This window comes from Lutjanus erythropterus, chromosome 9 (assembly GCF_056507025.1).
Source record: "Lutjanus erythropterus isolate fLutEry1 chromosome 9, fLutEry1.hap2, whole genome shotgun sequence".
In the NCBI taxonomy this organism is placed as follows: domain Eukaryota; kingdom Metazoa; phylum Chordata; class Actinopteri; order Lutjaniformes; family Lutjanidae; genus Lutjanus; species Lutjanus erythropterus.
Window position 1 is genome coordinate 3,427,064 of NC_139325.1, and position 15,248 is coordinate 3,442,311.

Genomic DNA, 15,248 nt, shown 5'->3' on the forward strand with positions numbered 1-15,248 from the left:
AAAAAAGTTGCAGATTAATGTTCATCCAATCAGCTATTTGATCAATCAACTAATTGACTCAGCTGTATGTTACACATGTTGGATAAAAATTATTTTGACAGATGTACAAATAGCATTTACATGGAAAAGTGAGTGGTGTAACAGAAGTTTGGTTTGATGGGACTACTAAAACACAGATCAGTTTCAGATAATTACTGACAGTCATATTACCTAGTTTTATACAGTACTCATCAGGTTAAATGTAAAATGGCCAGCTTGGCCAGCCTCATCCTACATATATATTTAACATGCAAGGACTGCTGGGGTCAACAATTATAGTGAAAATATCACTATATTTCTTTCTTATAACATTAGTCAAGTAATTAATGTCATCTGAAGAGACCAGACCTTTATTATTGTAGTAAAATTAGTCAGTTTGCACATTGTGTAATGTCTGCTTGGTTGCAGTCACTTTGACTCCCCAGGACCCCAACACATTCCTAGTTTTAAAAAGCACAAATTAAAACAGAAAATTAATCAGCAACAATTTAGTTGAAGAAGTCATGAAAACTTGGGATAGAATTAAGCACCAGTGAGATCTGACAAAAAGTATATCTCTGGGGCCTGTGGGTGCCCTGATCAGTAGGATTAAGGTTAAAGTTTGAGGTCATCTGTGTTGGAAATGAAAGTTGCAAAAACAGTAAGAGTTAAGATTATAAACATGAGGAAATGCTTATTTCTTTATGTCAGAGTTGTTCTCAGGAATTTGAGACGTCTCAACTATCTGCCTGGAAAACAGTTTGACGCTAGGCCATTATTTTGAAAAAAAATCTCCCTGCTTCCTGTTTAACTCTGGTCAGCTTGATATAGGTGGATAAGGGCATTACCTAGTCCTGTTGATGATAAACACCAGAGTGTGTCAGACTAGATAGGATCAAATCCGATGATGTAACTTGTCATTTCCAGAAAGTTACACAGGAAGCTTAAAATAAGTGTTGTGAGTGTAGAAATTACAGGTCCTGTGTTTTATCAGTATTATGGTCCTGTTAAACTCTGAACTACTTCTTGGGCATTTCAGTCTCCCCCAGTATCCCCCATCATTTAGTACAAATGTCAAACACTCATACTGTGTATACAGTTCTGTTGTGTTGTAGGCTGTGTATTTATAATCTAAAGGTTAGCCTGCAGGCCTGAGGCTTCAACATGGCAGCTCATGAATGTAATTTGCCAATTATTCCTCTCTGAGTAACAGCACAGATGACCACACTCATCATCATCCATAAAGACGCCCCAAATATAGAAAAACTGGCCTTTATTTAGTCTTTTTACATATGGCTTTAGCTTTTCTTTTATTACAAACAGGTTTTACAAAAGGTTCTGAAGACTTTCGAATCAACCACAGGTGGAAAATCATGATGATGTCGATGGCGCTGCAAATGGTACATCTATGATGATCAGAGGCTCCCGCGCGGCTCTGGCCACAAAGCAGTCACAGATAGTAAAAACAGCAAGGAAACAGTTGTCTCGAAAAACACCGCAGCACAACATCAGACGAAGGACAAACCAGATGGACCGATTGAAATGTCAGAGTCACAGGTAAGAATGCGAAAATACAGAGCGGACATGATTCCCTTTTCTGCACCCTGGTGATGCTCATGTCTCAGTTAAGTCACATGTGTTTTACACCCTGTAGAGCCAAAAACCGTGAGATAAATGTTTGATTTCTCCGCTCTTTTCACCCAGCAGCGCTCGCTCACTGTACCATCACGGCTCACAAATGTAGTAGCAAAATAAAAGACTGCAAAAAGCAAAAGGCCAGTTCATCATTATGGCCCAGTGTTATGTGACCTGATGTGTGTTGACTGATTTCATCCTCTACACAGTTTAATCTCCAGTCGTTAGCCACCACAACATCAAATTTCTAAACATGATCAGTATTTTCTACATGTCTAATTACTACAATACAGCTCTTCCAATCAGTTATTTGATTCAGTGGAATTAGAAGACAGAATCAGGAGTATCAAATGCATACTTAAAAATCATTAACACCGCATTACATTAGATTGCACTGCATCTAGGTTCAGTTTTCAGTGATCCATCAGGCTGACACTCGATGAGTAGAAAAGTTGTTTCAATTTTCCAGACAGGTTTTTAAGGTTTAAGTCCATCATAAAGACCTTAGGTCAAAGTTCTTGTCACAAAAAGGTGTTGCATAAACAGGATATCAAGTCTTTTTGCATACAGAGGTCTGCAGACTGGATTCCGTCTCATGTCTCTCTCCTCGCCTTCTTCTTCTTCGCCGGCTTGGGAGCTTGACTCTCCTCAGGTTTTTCTGCGGAAATGCAAAAAAAAAGAAAAAAAAAGGGAGATTAGTCACAAATTCTAATGTGTGATTCACATGTTTTTTTTTTCTTTACTAAACAGACTGTTTCACGTCAGGAGGATCACGCGTTTGGTTCACTAGTGAGAACAGATTTCATCAACTTCTGTTCTCAGCATTGTTTTTCACAAGTGTCAATCTGATAGGATGGCTCACGGAGATGCTCAGAGAAGGATGACAGGGACGACGAGGACAACAAATGTGCATGAAATGAGCACAGATTCCTGATTTTACCAAAGTATAATAAAAATGCTTCTGGTTCAGTAAAAATCAAATCACAGCATCAACTCCGATTCCTCAGGTTTAAATTTAAAAAATGTGTTTTTTCTGTAAATTCACGACTGTGTGAATTACAGCTACAATTTAGTCATTATATCCACATTACTGCTGATTATCAAACACTTCATGGTGCTAATACTTTGTGAAAGCACCAACAGTCATCCCTATGGTACTGTCACAACATCAATAAATATCAATATTCAGGTGTTTGATTTTGTCCAAAATCACCACAATATTGCTACAATAAAATAATCATGTTTGCACTGTTTGAGAATTTATGATCAGCTATTTTATAGAAAATGGGTATATTGAGATATATGATTGTATATTGCAGAATAGCCCAAAAACAGAGACACTGTTTTAAGCCATAACGCCTCTCATCTGTCATTAGAAGTATTAACATTTTGTCTGCCACCATGCTGCACTGAGTTCAACTTATGTTCAAAGTTCAGCAGCAGAAATCCCTTTGCACTTTTGCGTTACTTTCCAGACATGACAAAAAGCTCCGCTGACATCAGGCAGAATAAATCTCCCCCTCAGTCCTTTGTCCTAAAAAATCAGAAGAGTTTCATGGCAGTTTTGTTATTTTTTTTACATACATAACCATGACTGTTGTTGGTGACTGGCTGTGAACAAAACTATACAAATAGAGAATTTTTTTTTCTAGATCTGGGTACAAAAATGATCGAATGCAGGAATCATTTCATTGGAGAAGTTTTGATACTACTTAGTACTGGCTTATTTCAGTCGATACCTTAAAGCTAACAAGTACCAATACCCAGCCCTACATATATATAGTATACACTGTATATAGAGAGATCCGAGGCTATGAAATATCTAGGGCATGTAGTGCTGTCTCTGGGTAATCTGACACAAACTATGGAGGACAGATTACTGACAGTCTTACTAGGAGCAAGACAGAAAGCTGTTCCAATCTGCCATAGTAATAAGTAGACCATCAACACACAAACAGTAGTTAGACAGTGTTAAAGATGGCTTATATGGAAAAACATTTGCAGAAGTCAAAAGTTCAATTAAAAAAAAGAGACAAGATTGTATAAATATATGTCAGATTATAGAGATTTTAAAAATTGCATCACACTGTTTTTCCTAAAATCTGTTATTGCATTCACCATATGAAAAGCTGAACAAATTTAAGTAGAAAAAAAGAACACTGGTTGGAAAGAGCTTTTAAAAATGACAGACCTGACATCTGGAAATAATCATTCTCAGGCCTCCGTCACTTCCTCCACCTCCATAAATCACTAACCCACACAGATATCTAGCAACATGGATGGCGTCACCATTGTAGCATCTTATTACATTTGCAGTAAATTATTCAAAATTTAAGTAATACATTTTCTTTGGCTGACAGGACTGGAAAAAACAAAACAAATAAACAAAATAAATAAGTTAACCCAACTATTTTTTATTAAAATTGCAATATTAGTCAAATAAGTCTGATTGAGACATTCCCTGTAGATCACTGGTTCCTAACCTGGGGGCACAGGGGGTCCCCCTGGCTTGGTCTGCTGTTAAGGTATGAAAATTAGATTTGTACATGTTAACCAAAATCAGATTTTAGAGAAAAGTCTGCATCCAAAACTATTTAAAAAGATTCATTGTTTGACCTCACTTGGAATACTTAGTAAGCCGCGCCTCTGTGACTTCTCACGCTCTGTGATTATGATTAATTATTTGTCTTTTGGTAAGGATGAGTATAAACATAAAGCTTATATATATAAAGCTTATATATATATAAATATATAAATATATAAAGCTTATACTAGAAAAGAGACATTTACCAAGGGTGAAGGCTCTAAAAATGGAAACAACTGTAAATGATGTCATTTTTTCCTAAACTTCAGAATGCCATGGCCCAGTTTGAAATGTGAAAATCTCCCGCAGCCCACCAAAATCACAACGGTGATCATCAGACAAGACTAATCTTACCAAAGACAAGATATAAGAAACGTTCCGAGGTTAATGTCACAGGTCACCAAACATGGTGTAGCACCTGTTAAGCTACGTCAGACATCTGAAGAATAAATCATATAAATCCCATAGCTTTGCTTCATTTATTTGGGTTTGGGAACACTGCTGTAGATGATTCTGCCCTACCCTCAGGATGTGTATTACCTTCAGAACAGCTAACAGCTAACATGCTTACTTTGTTGTGTTGGAGCAGAAAGGTTGTTCTGCTTGGCAGTGGGCTCACCATCAGTTGGCTTCTGTGGCACTTGTGTGACAGGGGGTTTCTGGGATATGTTGTCCTTCACTGGTTGCTCCACTCTGGCCTGTAAGAGAAGGGAAGTGTGATTAATCTTGATCATCTCAGCATTAATTGACATTATGACATGGATTATTCACACCCTGTGGACTTGCCACTGTTAACATGTAATGGTAACATTTGAGACGATGCGTTCTTGTTGCAGGTATTAGCACCACTGACCTCGACAGCAGCTGCTTTGACAGGCTGGACGGCAGTGGTATTCTCCTGAACAGGTGGCTGCTTCTTCGCCGAGGCTGCAGGTGCCGCCTCCTTCTCTGGCTCCTCGCCCTGCGCACGACACAAGCCAAGTTTACACCAAACCGTGCAGGGAATTCAAAGACAACTTTAGAAAAGCCTGAAATATGAATGAGTTGATCACACGGGCCAAGAAAACAAACAAGTTTCCTCAAAGTCAAACTGAGAAAAAACATCAACCAGAGAAAGTATTTCATAATAATACGTAGTATTTAGCAGTATTAGCAGACTGATTTATATATTCCAGATATTACAAGTTACCTGGCCAGCTGCCTCCTCAGCAGCCTTCTTCTTCTTCTTTTTCTTCTTTTTCGTTTTAGCTGCTCCGTCAGCAGCAGTCTCTCCCTTGTCCTTCTCATCCTCCTCATCATCCTGACAAACACAGATAAAACATGTTTCGGAAACAAGTGACCATGTTCAAAATAAAAATATAGGGCCAAATAATGCATTGAAAGTCTAAACATTTCAGATTTCATTATTTGTTAAGGATTATTAATAGTGGTGTTATTTGCAGCTATGAAAATGAAAAGAATATGTGGGCTGAGAAAAAAGTGAGCCCACCAAACCTCTGTGGTGCCCTTTGTTTTACTCCTTTTAAACTCTGTTTATACACATCTTTTTTATACCACCTTGTGTTTCTGTTATATCTTGTTTTCAAGCCTTTTACATCTTATGTACAGCACTTTGAATGGCCTTGCTGTTAAAAGGTGCTATAACAAATCCATTTACCCTGCCCTCTCCTCCTCTCTGCTTGAGGCTAGAGGCTACTTTAGCTGCCATTAACATACTTCACCCTAATCTCCAACTGAACGGTCAGCTGTAGAGTTGCATTTTGAGTAATGTAGGTCCCAATGTAGAAGGTATGGAATTAGAAAGTTCATCCGTTTTGCTGAGTCGATTATGATACTGTCCATCGTGAAGCTGACAGTGTAATGTTATGTCAGAGTATTGGAGCAACTAAGTGCAGGGTTCAAAGAGCTTACTCTGGTACCATCTGGTGGTGGTACCAAGAACAGCACCGACAGACAGCGACACATGTCACTATATTTACATGTAAATTAATTGTGATAACAATGTAATAATTGTGATAACAATTCAATTGTGTCATACGTGATATTAATCCCACCTGATTCTCATTCTATGACAAGCCAAAATGAGTGTTTAACATGGTGTTTACATATATCAGCAAATTAAATGTAAGACTTAAATGCCAATTTAAAGCCAATTCTGCAATAAACTAAACCTCAAATGTGAAAAATGTAGGTGTACTCTTGTGGGTAAATGCATGTATTGTCAGTTCAAAATTATGAACTGAACAAAATGACAATATTTGGTCAAATTAAAGACCATTTGTACTAACATGTTTATTAGTGTGAAACAAACATATTTATCCTAAATAATAATAACAATAATAATCACTACAAATGTCCTTCAGCCTGAGTCTGAAATGAAGTTATATGAAAGTAGAATTCCAAGATTCTATACTGAAAGGTTCGGTTTTATAGTTTATACATCATCATGTCTCGGTGTCTGTTCTCATAATGAATCAAATCAACTTCCTTTGTGCAGACTGAAGGGACAATCTTTTACGCCACATCTTTTCCCCAAATATTAGTGGTGTTGGAGAATTATTCACTTGGCAGTAATTCCTATGCATTTAGCCAATATTTTTCATTGTGTTTATAATCTTAATAGGAGATGTGTGAGGCAGAAGCACTTGAAGAAAGGGTTAAAATTAGGCAGAAAATAAACGTCCTTAACTCCTTCAGGCCATCCAGACATATGCTACAGTGGTCACCACAGGACAGCATTAGTGAAAACCAATATCAAAAACCCAGGAGGATATCAGCTGCATTTGATTTCAACTCTTGTTGATTTCTCCAAAGATTTCAGGTACAGACATTTTGTGCTTGAAGAGAATTTTACCATGCTTCAATAAATAAACACTAAACATGTTCCCAAAGAGAATTTAAGACCATTTAATACTTTTTAGGGTCCAGTAGCAACCCTGGTTTGAGTATAGTCTGAATCAAATCAGTCTGGAGAAGAGACAATAACAGAACACACCTGTGTGGGTGTCCCTATGGGTGTGCAGGGGATTGTAATATTCTTGAATAAAGAACAAAAGCACAACAGAGGCTGTAGATGTATTCATTGTGTTGAGTGACTATAAGGAGCGCAGGGCCACAGTCAGGAACCAGGACAGTCGCCCGGGGGCCTGCACCCAGAGGACTCCTCAGTTACTGGGTTGTTATTTTTATAACGCCCAGGTAACTCTCTTAATACTGAGTTTTGTCTGACGCCCGGTCATACTTACAGCTGCTCCGATCAGCAGATTGACCTTGGCGGGCTCAGGGAGGGGCTGCTCCTGAGCGGGAGGGGGCTCAGGTGTGGGCTCTTCATAATTGCCCCAGATTTCAGAGGGGGGGTTCCAGTCAGAGCTGGGGTCGACCGAGCCACCGTCTGAGAAATGCAGAGACGATCAGAAAATAGTTACAAGTGTAAAGGAGCATTACAACTATGAAGTTAACTAGAGCAGTATATGAAAGTATTATATCGTCCTTACTGAGTCCAGACCACTCGTCGTCCACAGGCTGGCTGAGCCAGTGCAGCTCCCTCACAGGCTGCGGCTCTGCAAACACACAAGAACAGGAAGTCAAGCTGCCATCCACGAGGGAGGCTGTGGAGAACTATGCCAACCTAGAGATGTGAGCCAGTCTGAACCTGCACCTGTCACCTCATCAGGTTATACTACAGTTTTCTTACCAGCAGTAGCAGCACTCAGTCCAGCCAAAGACACCAGATTTCTGTCCGCTGTGGCCATCTCCGGCTCAATCATAGTCCACGACTCTGAAACACACACACTATGATGTCATTCTGTTCCCTGACACTGTGCAGGCATGTTTTGATTTTTCATAAAGCAATTCTGTAGCTCCATATTTACAGAATAATTAAATCTTTTCCCCTCTCTGCTTAGCTGTAAGGTCTTGCTTTTGACATGATGTCAATAAGTTCTGACCAAATTAAACTGACTAACTTCAGAACATTACCAGCTAAGTTCATCTAAAAAAAAAAAAAACTTGGTTAAATATTCAACAGACTCAAATGAACATTTCGGCATTTGCAAGTTTTCCATGATATCATTCAAGAATCAGATGCTTTAGACACAAAGCACAATTTTCATACACAAAGCATTCAAATTTCCAGCTTCTTAAATGTGAATATTTTCTTCTCTGACTGTAAACTGGTTATCTTTGGGTTGTGGACAAAACAAGACATTTGAGGACATCATTTTGTGCTTTGGGAAACACTGATCAACCTTTTACCATTTTCTGATATTTTACAGGCAAACAACTATTAATCGATTAATTGACAATGAGAATAATCAGCCCTTGAAACCTGTATACCTCACTGTGTGGAGCTGATTGGGCTCATTCCTGATGTTCAAGGTAACATGAGGCTCCCATTACACCTCACTTCTGATCTTTTAAGTAGGTATTTGCTGGAAAAACAGTCCCACCACTTAGAGCCATTTTGTAGCTACTCTAAAGCTTTTGATTTACCCAGCTGTCTTTGAATTTTAGATCATTGGATATGAAGAGCCTTGAAGTGAGCTTGTTTCATCGGTCCTTTGAACCTGGGATAAGAAGACACTTGTTTTTGAATTGGCCTCTGACCTTTTATATGACAGTGACTATCAAACTGACTTTAATGTGGATGAGTCACATCTGCCAATATCTGATCTGTTTATTAAAGCTGATATTAGCATCAATACAAACCCAGCTTATCAATCAGAGAACCACTACCTCTGAAAGTACAGCTGATGCAGAGATTATCAGACATTAACTGAGGGCTGTACTACAAAGCGAGGTTAACGGATTAGTGAGGTATGTTGAGTCTCAAGTCAGAGTTTTTGGTGTCAGGTGGCTCTCTTTAAAACTGCCTAGATCACCATGGAGACTTGTGCTGAACTCTGAACATAACCTGCTCCCAACCAGGTTATGTTCAGTTTCAGATTAAATTGGCTGTCAAAGTGTCACTCTTTCACCGATTCCTTCCCTGATGATGATCTTTATGCATTTCTAAACTGAGAGAAGACGTTATACATGCAATGTTGCTGAACCATACATTCATAAATTCACCTGATAAAACCGTATTACGGCAGCACAAACCGTGTGCAATGCATTTTCACGGGGACCTCCGTTTGGTGATGCAGTCTTTTTTCCTGTTTGCTTCAGGTCATATTAAGACTTAAAATTTTACACAGCAGATCATCCACACACTAAAATAATAGCAAAGCAGCTACAGACACTTTGATTTTATGCTTGATCCTGATTTGGTGCCAAGTCCACTTTATACTGTCGATATTACAGCTCAGAACAACGCTTAGAAAACTGATTAGTCCATCCTATTTATCACAGAAAATATTCTATCATTAACTTTCATTTTACTTTGTTTAGGCCAAAAAAATTAAAAAAAAGATTTCTATGACTCCTTTATGACAGGACAGCGTGAGACCGACAGCATCATGTTTAAATCTACTCTTTAAACTTTAATTGCTTTATGTGTAGCTGTCACTTTAGAAATAAACAGCAGCATTAAGAGCTCATTAAGTTGTCATTTTCTGCCAGCATTCCTTTCATCTTATTTGCAGCAACAGTGTTGTTTTTTGCTGTAATAAGTTCTCCTTAGTTCTACTTTATAACAATCTCTTCATCTTTACTGAAGTGGGCCACTTGCATCCGGAAGAAGAGTCCCACCTTTTTATGTGAAGGCACACAGAGCCCGAAGAAGAAAGCCTTAGTTAACAAATATAGTTGATAACCACCGTTGTGATACCCGTTATCTCCGACTGGGGTTTTAGGTTTTGTCAAGCAGCTCATGCAAAGAAAGACTGGCTGTGTTGAGTTTACTTTGTAGTATAGACCTCTGCTTCATTAAATGCTATGAAGTAGTAGAGGGAAAACATTTTTACCATCAATGTCTCTCCACAGTGTTGCTGGTTCTCTGGTGGTCCAGGGGCCCGTCTTTGGAACGACGCTGTGAGCAGGAACCTTCACAGCCATGTCAGTGACAGCAGCTGCCACCACCGGAGCTGCCACCTCGCTGTTGTTCACTAACACCAAGAGAGAAACACTTGATACTCAGCCAGGATAAACACACATCAGTCCGACGACACGTCACGTGAACTTTTGCTCTATTAAAGATTCTGCACAGCTGAGATATCAGTGCTCGAGGTGTCTTTCTGAACTGGTGAAGCGTTTAGTGCTGATAATTACCTTGAGGCATGACAGCCTCGACCTTCTCTGCCTTCGCTTTCGTGGCTTCTCCTGAAAAGACAGAATTAAAAAGGTCAATAAATGTCAAGTGCACCATCCATGAGAGCCTATTAATGAAGGAGCCCACACAGATAAGCACTCCAGCTACAACACCGCAGGGAGAACTCTCTCAAGACTCAAATCAATTCCCCTAAAGCCTCTATTAATAGTCCGTCCTGTCAACAAGAGACCGACCAAAAGCAACAACAGCCTATACAGGGCAACAGACAGAACTAAAACCCTCTCTAGGTGCCATATTAGGCTGTTTATCCAAGGTCGCCTGGACGTTTTGTGCTTTGTTTCAGTGTAAACAAGTATATACATAGTTTTAAGAGATACCTTTTTTCTTCTTCTGGTGGGCAGTGGGCGCAGGGGCTGCAGCGGCCTTGGGCTGCTCCGGGGGAGTGCTCACGGGCGTGTCCCCTCCTCCAGGACTGGCTGAGCCATCGCTGGAACTCTTGTCCTTCTTGCGCTGCTCACGCTTCTCCTTGTTGCTGACCTTGGTCTCCCACGTGCCTGAAAAAAAGTGTCATTGAGTGCAGAATGGATTTAGTTGCAACATACTGTATGGTTTCATTATGGGATTAGTGTGGAAACATGGCATGGATTAGGCAGGATGAAGGAGTAGATGCAAAGATTGTTCAATTGTACGCCAAATATGTTGTGCTGAGAAGAAAAATGTATGGCAGGTCCCACTCTGACACAACAGCAAGTCAGGTTTAAAATCAAGTTGTTTTTCATTTTAAAAACAGAACAGAGGTTTGTCATTCCCCCTGTGGTGTAGTGGCCTGGTTACTGAAAATTGGGCCTTAATAAGAAACAAAAATAAATGAAAACAGACCTCCTCAAATACATGACACCAGGGTTTTCCCTGCCTGAATCAAAGGCAGGCAGTCTTTGTAAAAATTTCCACAAAAACAAAGGAACTATTTTACCTTTTAACATCAATTACTGTGATGCTTTTACACCAAAAGCATGGATGCTACACATGGCACTTCAGGGGAAGAGACACTAAAACCAATACCATCAGCCCAATACTGATATATCACAGCTTTATCAGTATGTTGTCTGATGTGAGTTTATACAACTTTTTACACAACATAATGCACATAGTTTTTATTTATTTTCTATCTTTTCTTGATTCAAGTTTGTTCTGCTCATGTTTTTTAACTTAACAGTTATTTAATAGCAAAAATACCAGCAACACTTTACTCTGTGATCTGATATGCTAGTGTGTCCATATTGGAACTGTTTTTTAACTCCTTAATATCGATATTGGCCCCAAAATCCATTATCAGTCTGGCCCTAATTGATGCCTTCACAATTTCTGAAAGGTAATCAGTGAATTAACTCACAGAGGTAGATGGGATGTTATGCTGGAGGTTAGGAAGGAGGCACTCAACACAGCTAGAAATATTATATAAATGCGCAATTTTTATGCTTTTTACTATGCCTTCTATGGTGATGAAATATCATTAATGTATAATGAGACCCATGGGGACAGGATAGGTAGCAATCAAAGGTGAAGTGTGCTTGGTGTAGCTGTACTGTGTCCTGAACTGTCTTAGTCATATTAGTAAGGCTGAATTGTGATTAAATGTTAAGTAATAAATTAATTATGAGGAAAATGTACTTTTTTATTATTTTCCAGTGTATTGTTTACCTCTTTATCAATGCCTTGATGTAGTAGTATGTTATGCGATAGAGTTTATTTGCTGATGTACACCTGCAAATCTTGTGGAAAATGTAATAAAAACTTGGTAAAAGTAGATGGGACGTTATACGGAAGCTCAGTACTTTACTTTTAGAGTCCTTATACTTGACAAGATCATTTTAGGAAGCAGAAAATGTATTTTCTCAAAAATTCATTCCAGATCCAGCAACATCTTCCTACTCAGTTTCACACTATGGTATTGAGAGAAGAGTTAGCTCCCCTCCCCTCCAGGCCCTCACTCTTAATCACAGGTGGTTCACTTAGGGACTGTCAATAATTTGCTCTTTAAATGACATAAAAACAATGTTGTATTCAATGCTATATTCAATAATGTTGAACTGACATGCCAATATTAGCAAAGAATAGGATTAAAAACTATTCTTGTTGCCATCTTGTAACACATTTTTTCACCAGCTTCTTCTATGTCATGTGACCCTGTGTCTCCAAATCAATACTGAATTGTATGACTACACTGAACAAACAGGACACGCCTCTCTTTATTGGATTTTAAGCCTTCTTTTTGGTGAAGAACTTTTTTGATAGCTTCCATCTCATGTGACCATCTGTTCACTGGTCACAGTGAAAAAGCTCTTTTCTTTCATCACTCTTGTCTTCACTTTTTTAAAAATCAGGCTCTGTGTCCTTTTGTCCCTTCCTGTCCGTTTCTTTGTCTGTCTTCAAGTTGGTAAGCAAAAAGTGAAATTGTGACATTTTTTTTCACTTAAGTGCACAGCACTCTAACATGTGTGCGTAAACTTTCTAGCCTTTACCACTTTTGACTCCAGGGAAAACCCTGGATTCCATATCCAGCTATCACTTTGATCAAAAGAAAAACCTTCATGATGATGTGATTCATAATAGTTCACCTTCTTCTGGTTCTTTGCCATCTGCAGTCACTGTCTTGGTCTCCTTCACAGCCTGTTTGGCCTTCTTCTTGGCCTTCTTTGCCTGCAAGAAGATAAATAAAAGGCATGAGGGAGAAAAATAAAGCCCCCAAAAAAAAGAAAGAAAAAAAAGTCAGTCTGTGTGGGGGTGTGATTTGGGGTGGGGTGGGGGGGACTAATGGAGCACATATGATTTCATGTCCAAGAAGAGCAACTGGGCAAGCAAGCTGAATGGACACTCAATCAAATGAGCATACTCAAGCCACGTCTATTTATAAGTGAAAGTACATCCACTGTCCAAGACTTCCTAAATCTGTGACATGTCCTTTTTGTACATGCTATTTCCATCATTTGGTCTATGAACAACTACATCTTCTGACTCCAGCACCTTTAGGACCACAGTTTGTGTCACTTTGTGGCATTCAGAGTGTGGAATCAGATGAAAGCCAGGAGGAGCCACCCTCAGGGATTTTGCTGCATCTGCAAGTTAAAAACTGAAACCTAACACTGGCAGCTGGTGTGGTTGCATCACTGCAGGGTGACAGCAAGAAAACGTGGTGATTTCTCAACTACTTTTCATTAGAGCTGCAACAATTAATCAAATAATCAGTTATTAATCATTCATTAAATTAATTGGAAACTACTTTAAGAATCCATTAATCAATTTTAGTTATTTTTTAAAGAAAAAAAGTCAAAATTCTCTGATTCCAGCTTCTTAATTGGGAATATTTTCTGCTTTCTTTGCTGCTCTATAACAATAGTTTGTATATCTTTGGTTTGTGGACAAAACACGACATCTGAGGAAAGCATCTTGCACTTCGAGAAAAAAACATGATCAACACCATTTTCTGACTATTTAATTCATCAATCAAAAAAAAAAAAAAGACCAATTAATCAGAAATGAAAATAATCATTAATTGCATTCCTACTTTTCACTGAAGAGGACCCCCAGAAATAATTATGACTGACAAGCACATCCATCATATTGGCCAAATCAAGATGTTCAGGTCACATCATGTTGTAGTGTGTTTGTGTGTGTTATAATATGTGTTATTACCTCGACAGCCTTCTCAGCCTTGACTTCTGGTGGGGGTGGCTGGTGATGTGGCACTATCTCTTCAGACACTATGGCTTCTTCCTGGGGTTCAGCAACAGCTCTCCCATTGGACTGAGCTTTCTAAAGGACACGTGTGAAGACAAAAATGTAAAGGGACATAACAGTTTTCAGCCATTTCCTCTCAATGTATTAATATGTCCCACCATTCAAGGCTAGCACAGTCGGGTTGGCATAGCCTGCAGCTAGCTGTGGTTTTAGCCCTGACATGAGACTGAACTGTCACTGAGGTGTTAGCTTGACAGTTAAGCTAGCTCTGATAAGGGTCCCGGCTATGAAGCTAGTGAGGGGTGTAGACTGGCTTCATTCATACCTTTTCTGACTTCTTCTTCTTTTTCTTCGGCTCCTCCGTCTTGACAGGTTTACTGACCCCTCGCTTTACTTCAATGCCGTCGTCCGCGGGGCTCAAGGCGGGTCGTTTCTTAAAGAGAGCCCGGCAGGCTGAGGCCCACAGAGCGACCATCAGCACCAGCCCGGTACATGCCGCTAAGAGGATCACCCATGGCGGAATAAGCTCAGGCTTCAGTCCCAAATCCACGCCGAGCTCGGAGCGCAGCAGCCCCAGGCCTCTGGACAAGAGTTCATTCAGACGGTTCGTAAGCAGCTTGACCTGCTGCGAGGCCGCGTCCTGCCACTGCTCCATCACTATTGTTTTTCACACAACAGACCGATTAGTCACGCTTTGCTTGCCGCTGTTAGCCGCGCTAGCCTGCAGTGCTAGCTAAAAATAACGGAACGACTTCGACATGATGGAAGACAATAAATGCATCCCCTCCTCCGCCAGCAACATCGGCCTAGCCAAACAGCCAGCTAGCTAGCTTACCTAAATCCGGTAAAAGCTGTGGTGACAAACTGCTAACTAGCCACCAAGCTAGCTGATATCATCGTAAGATAATATGCCTCCGTTAGCTGACCACCACAATGCATCCACTGTGACCGCGAGAAGCAGGTTCACCTCATATGGCTCCGTTTTGACTGGAGAGGCGTTGCCTTCAATGCCGCTCGTACACTGAAGTTATAACTTTGTACATCGCGAGAGTATATTTTAATGTC

At 39.7% G+C, this 15,248-nt stretch overlaps 1 protein-coding gene across 1 annotated transcript; it reads right to left on the reverse strand.

Moving 5' to 3' along the window:
- Positions 1-1,274: 1,274 nt before the first annotated feature.
- mtdhb (metadherin b) lies at positions 1,275-15,162 on the reverse strand. Its single transcript, XM_084725951.1, has 13 exons — positions 14,509-15,162; positions 14,139-14,258; positions 13,064-13,145; positions 10,823-10,999; positions 10,445-10,495; positions 10,141-10,281; positions 7,932-8,015; positions 7,732-7,797; positions 7,483-7,628; positions 5,427-5,537; positions 5,091-5,198; positions 4,809-4,935; positions 1,275-2,311 (listed from the first exon to the last, which is right to left on the reverse strand). The coding sequence occupies exons 1-13, from the start codon at positions 14,836-14,838 to the stop codon at positions 2,247-2,249; spliced, it is 1,608 nt and encodes a 535-aa protein (XP_084582077.1). The 5' UTR covers positions 14,839-15,162; the 3' UTR covers positions 1,275-2,246.
- Positions 15,163-15,248: the final 86 nt, after the last annotated feature.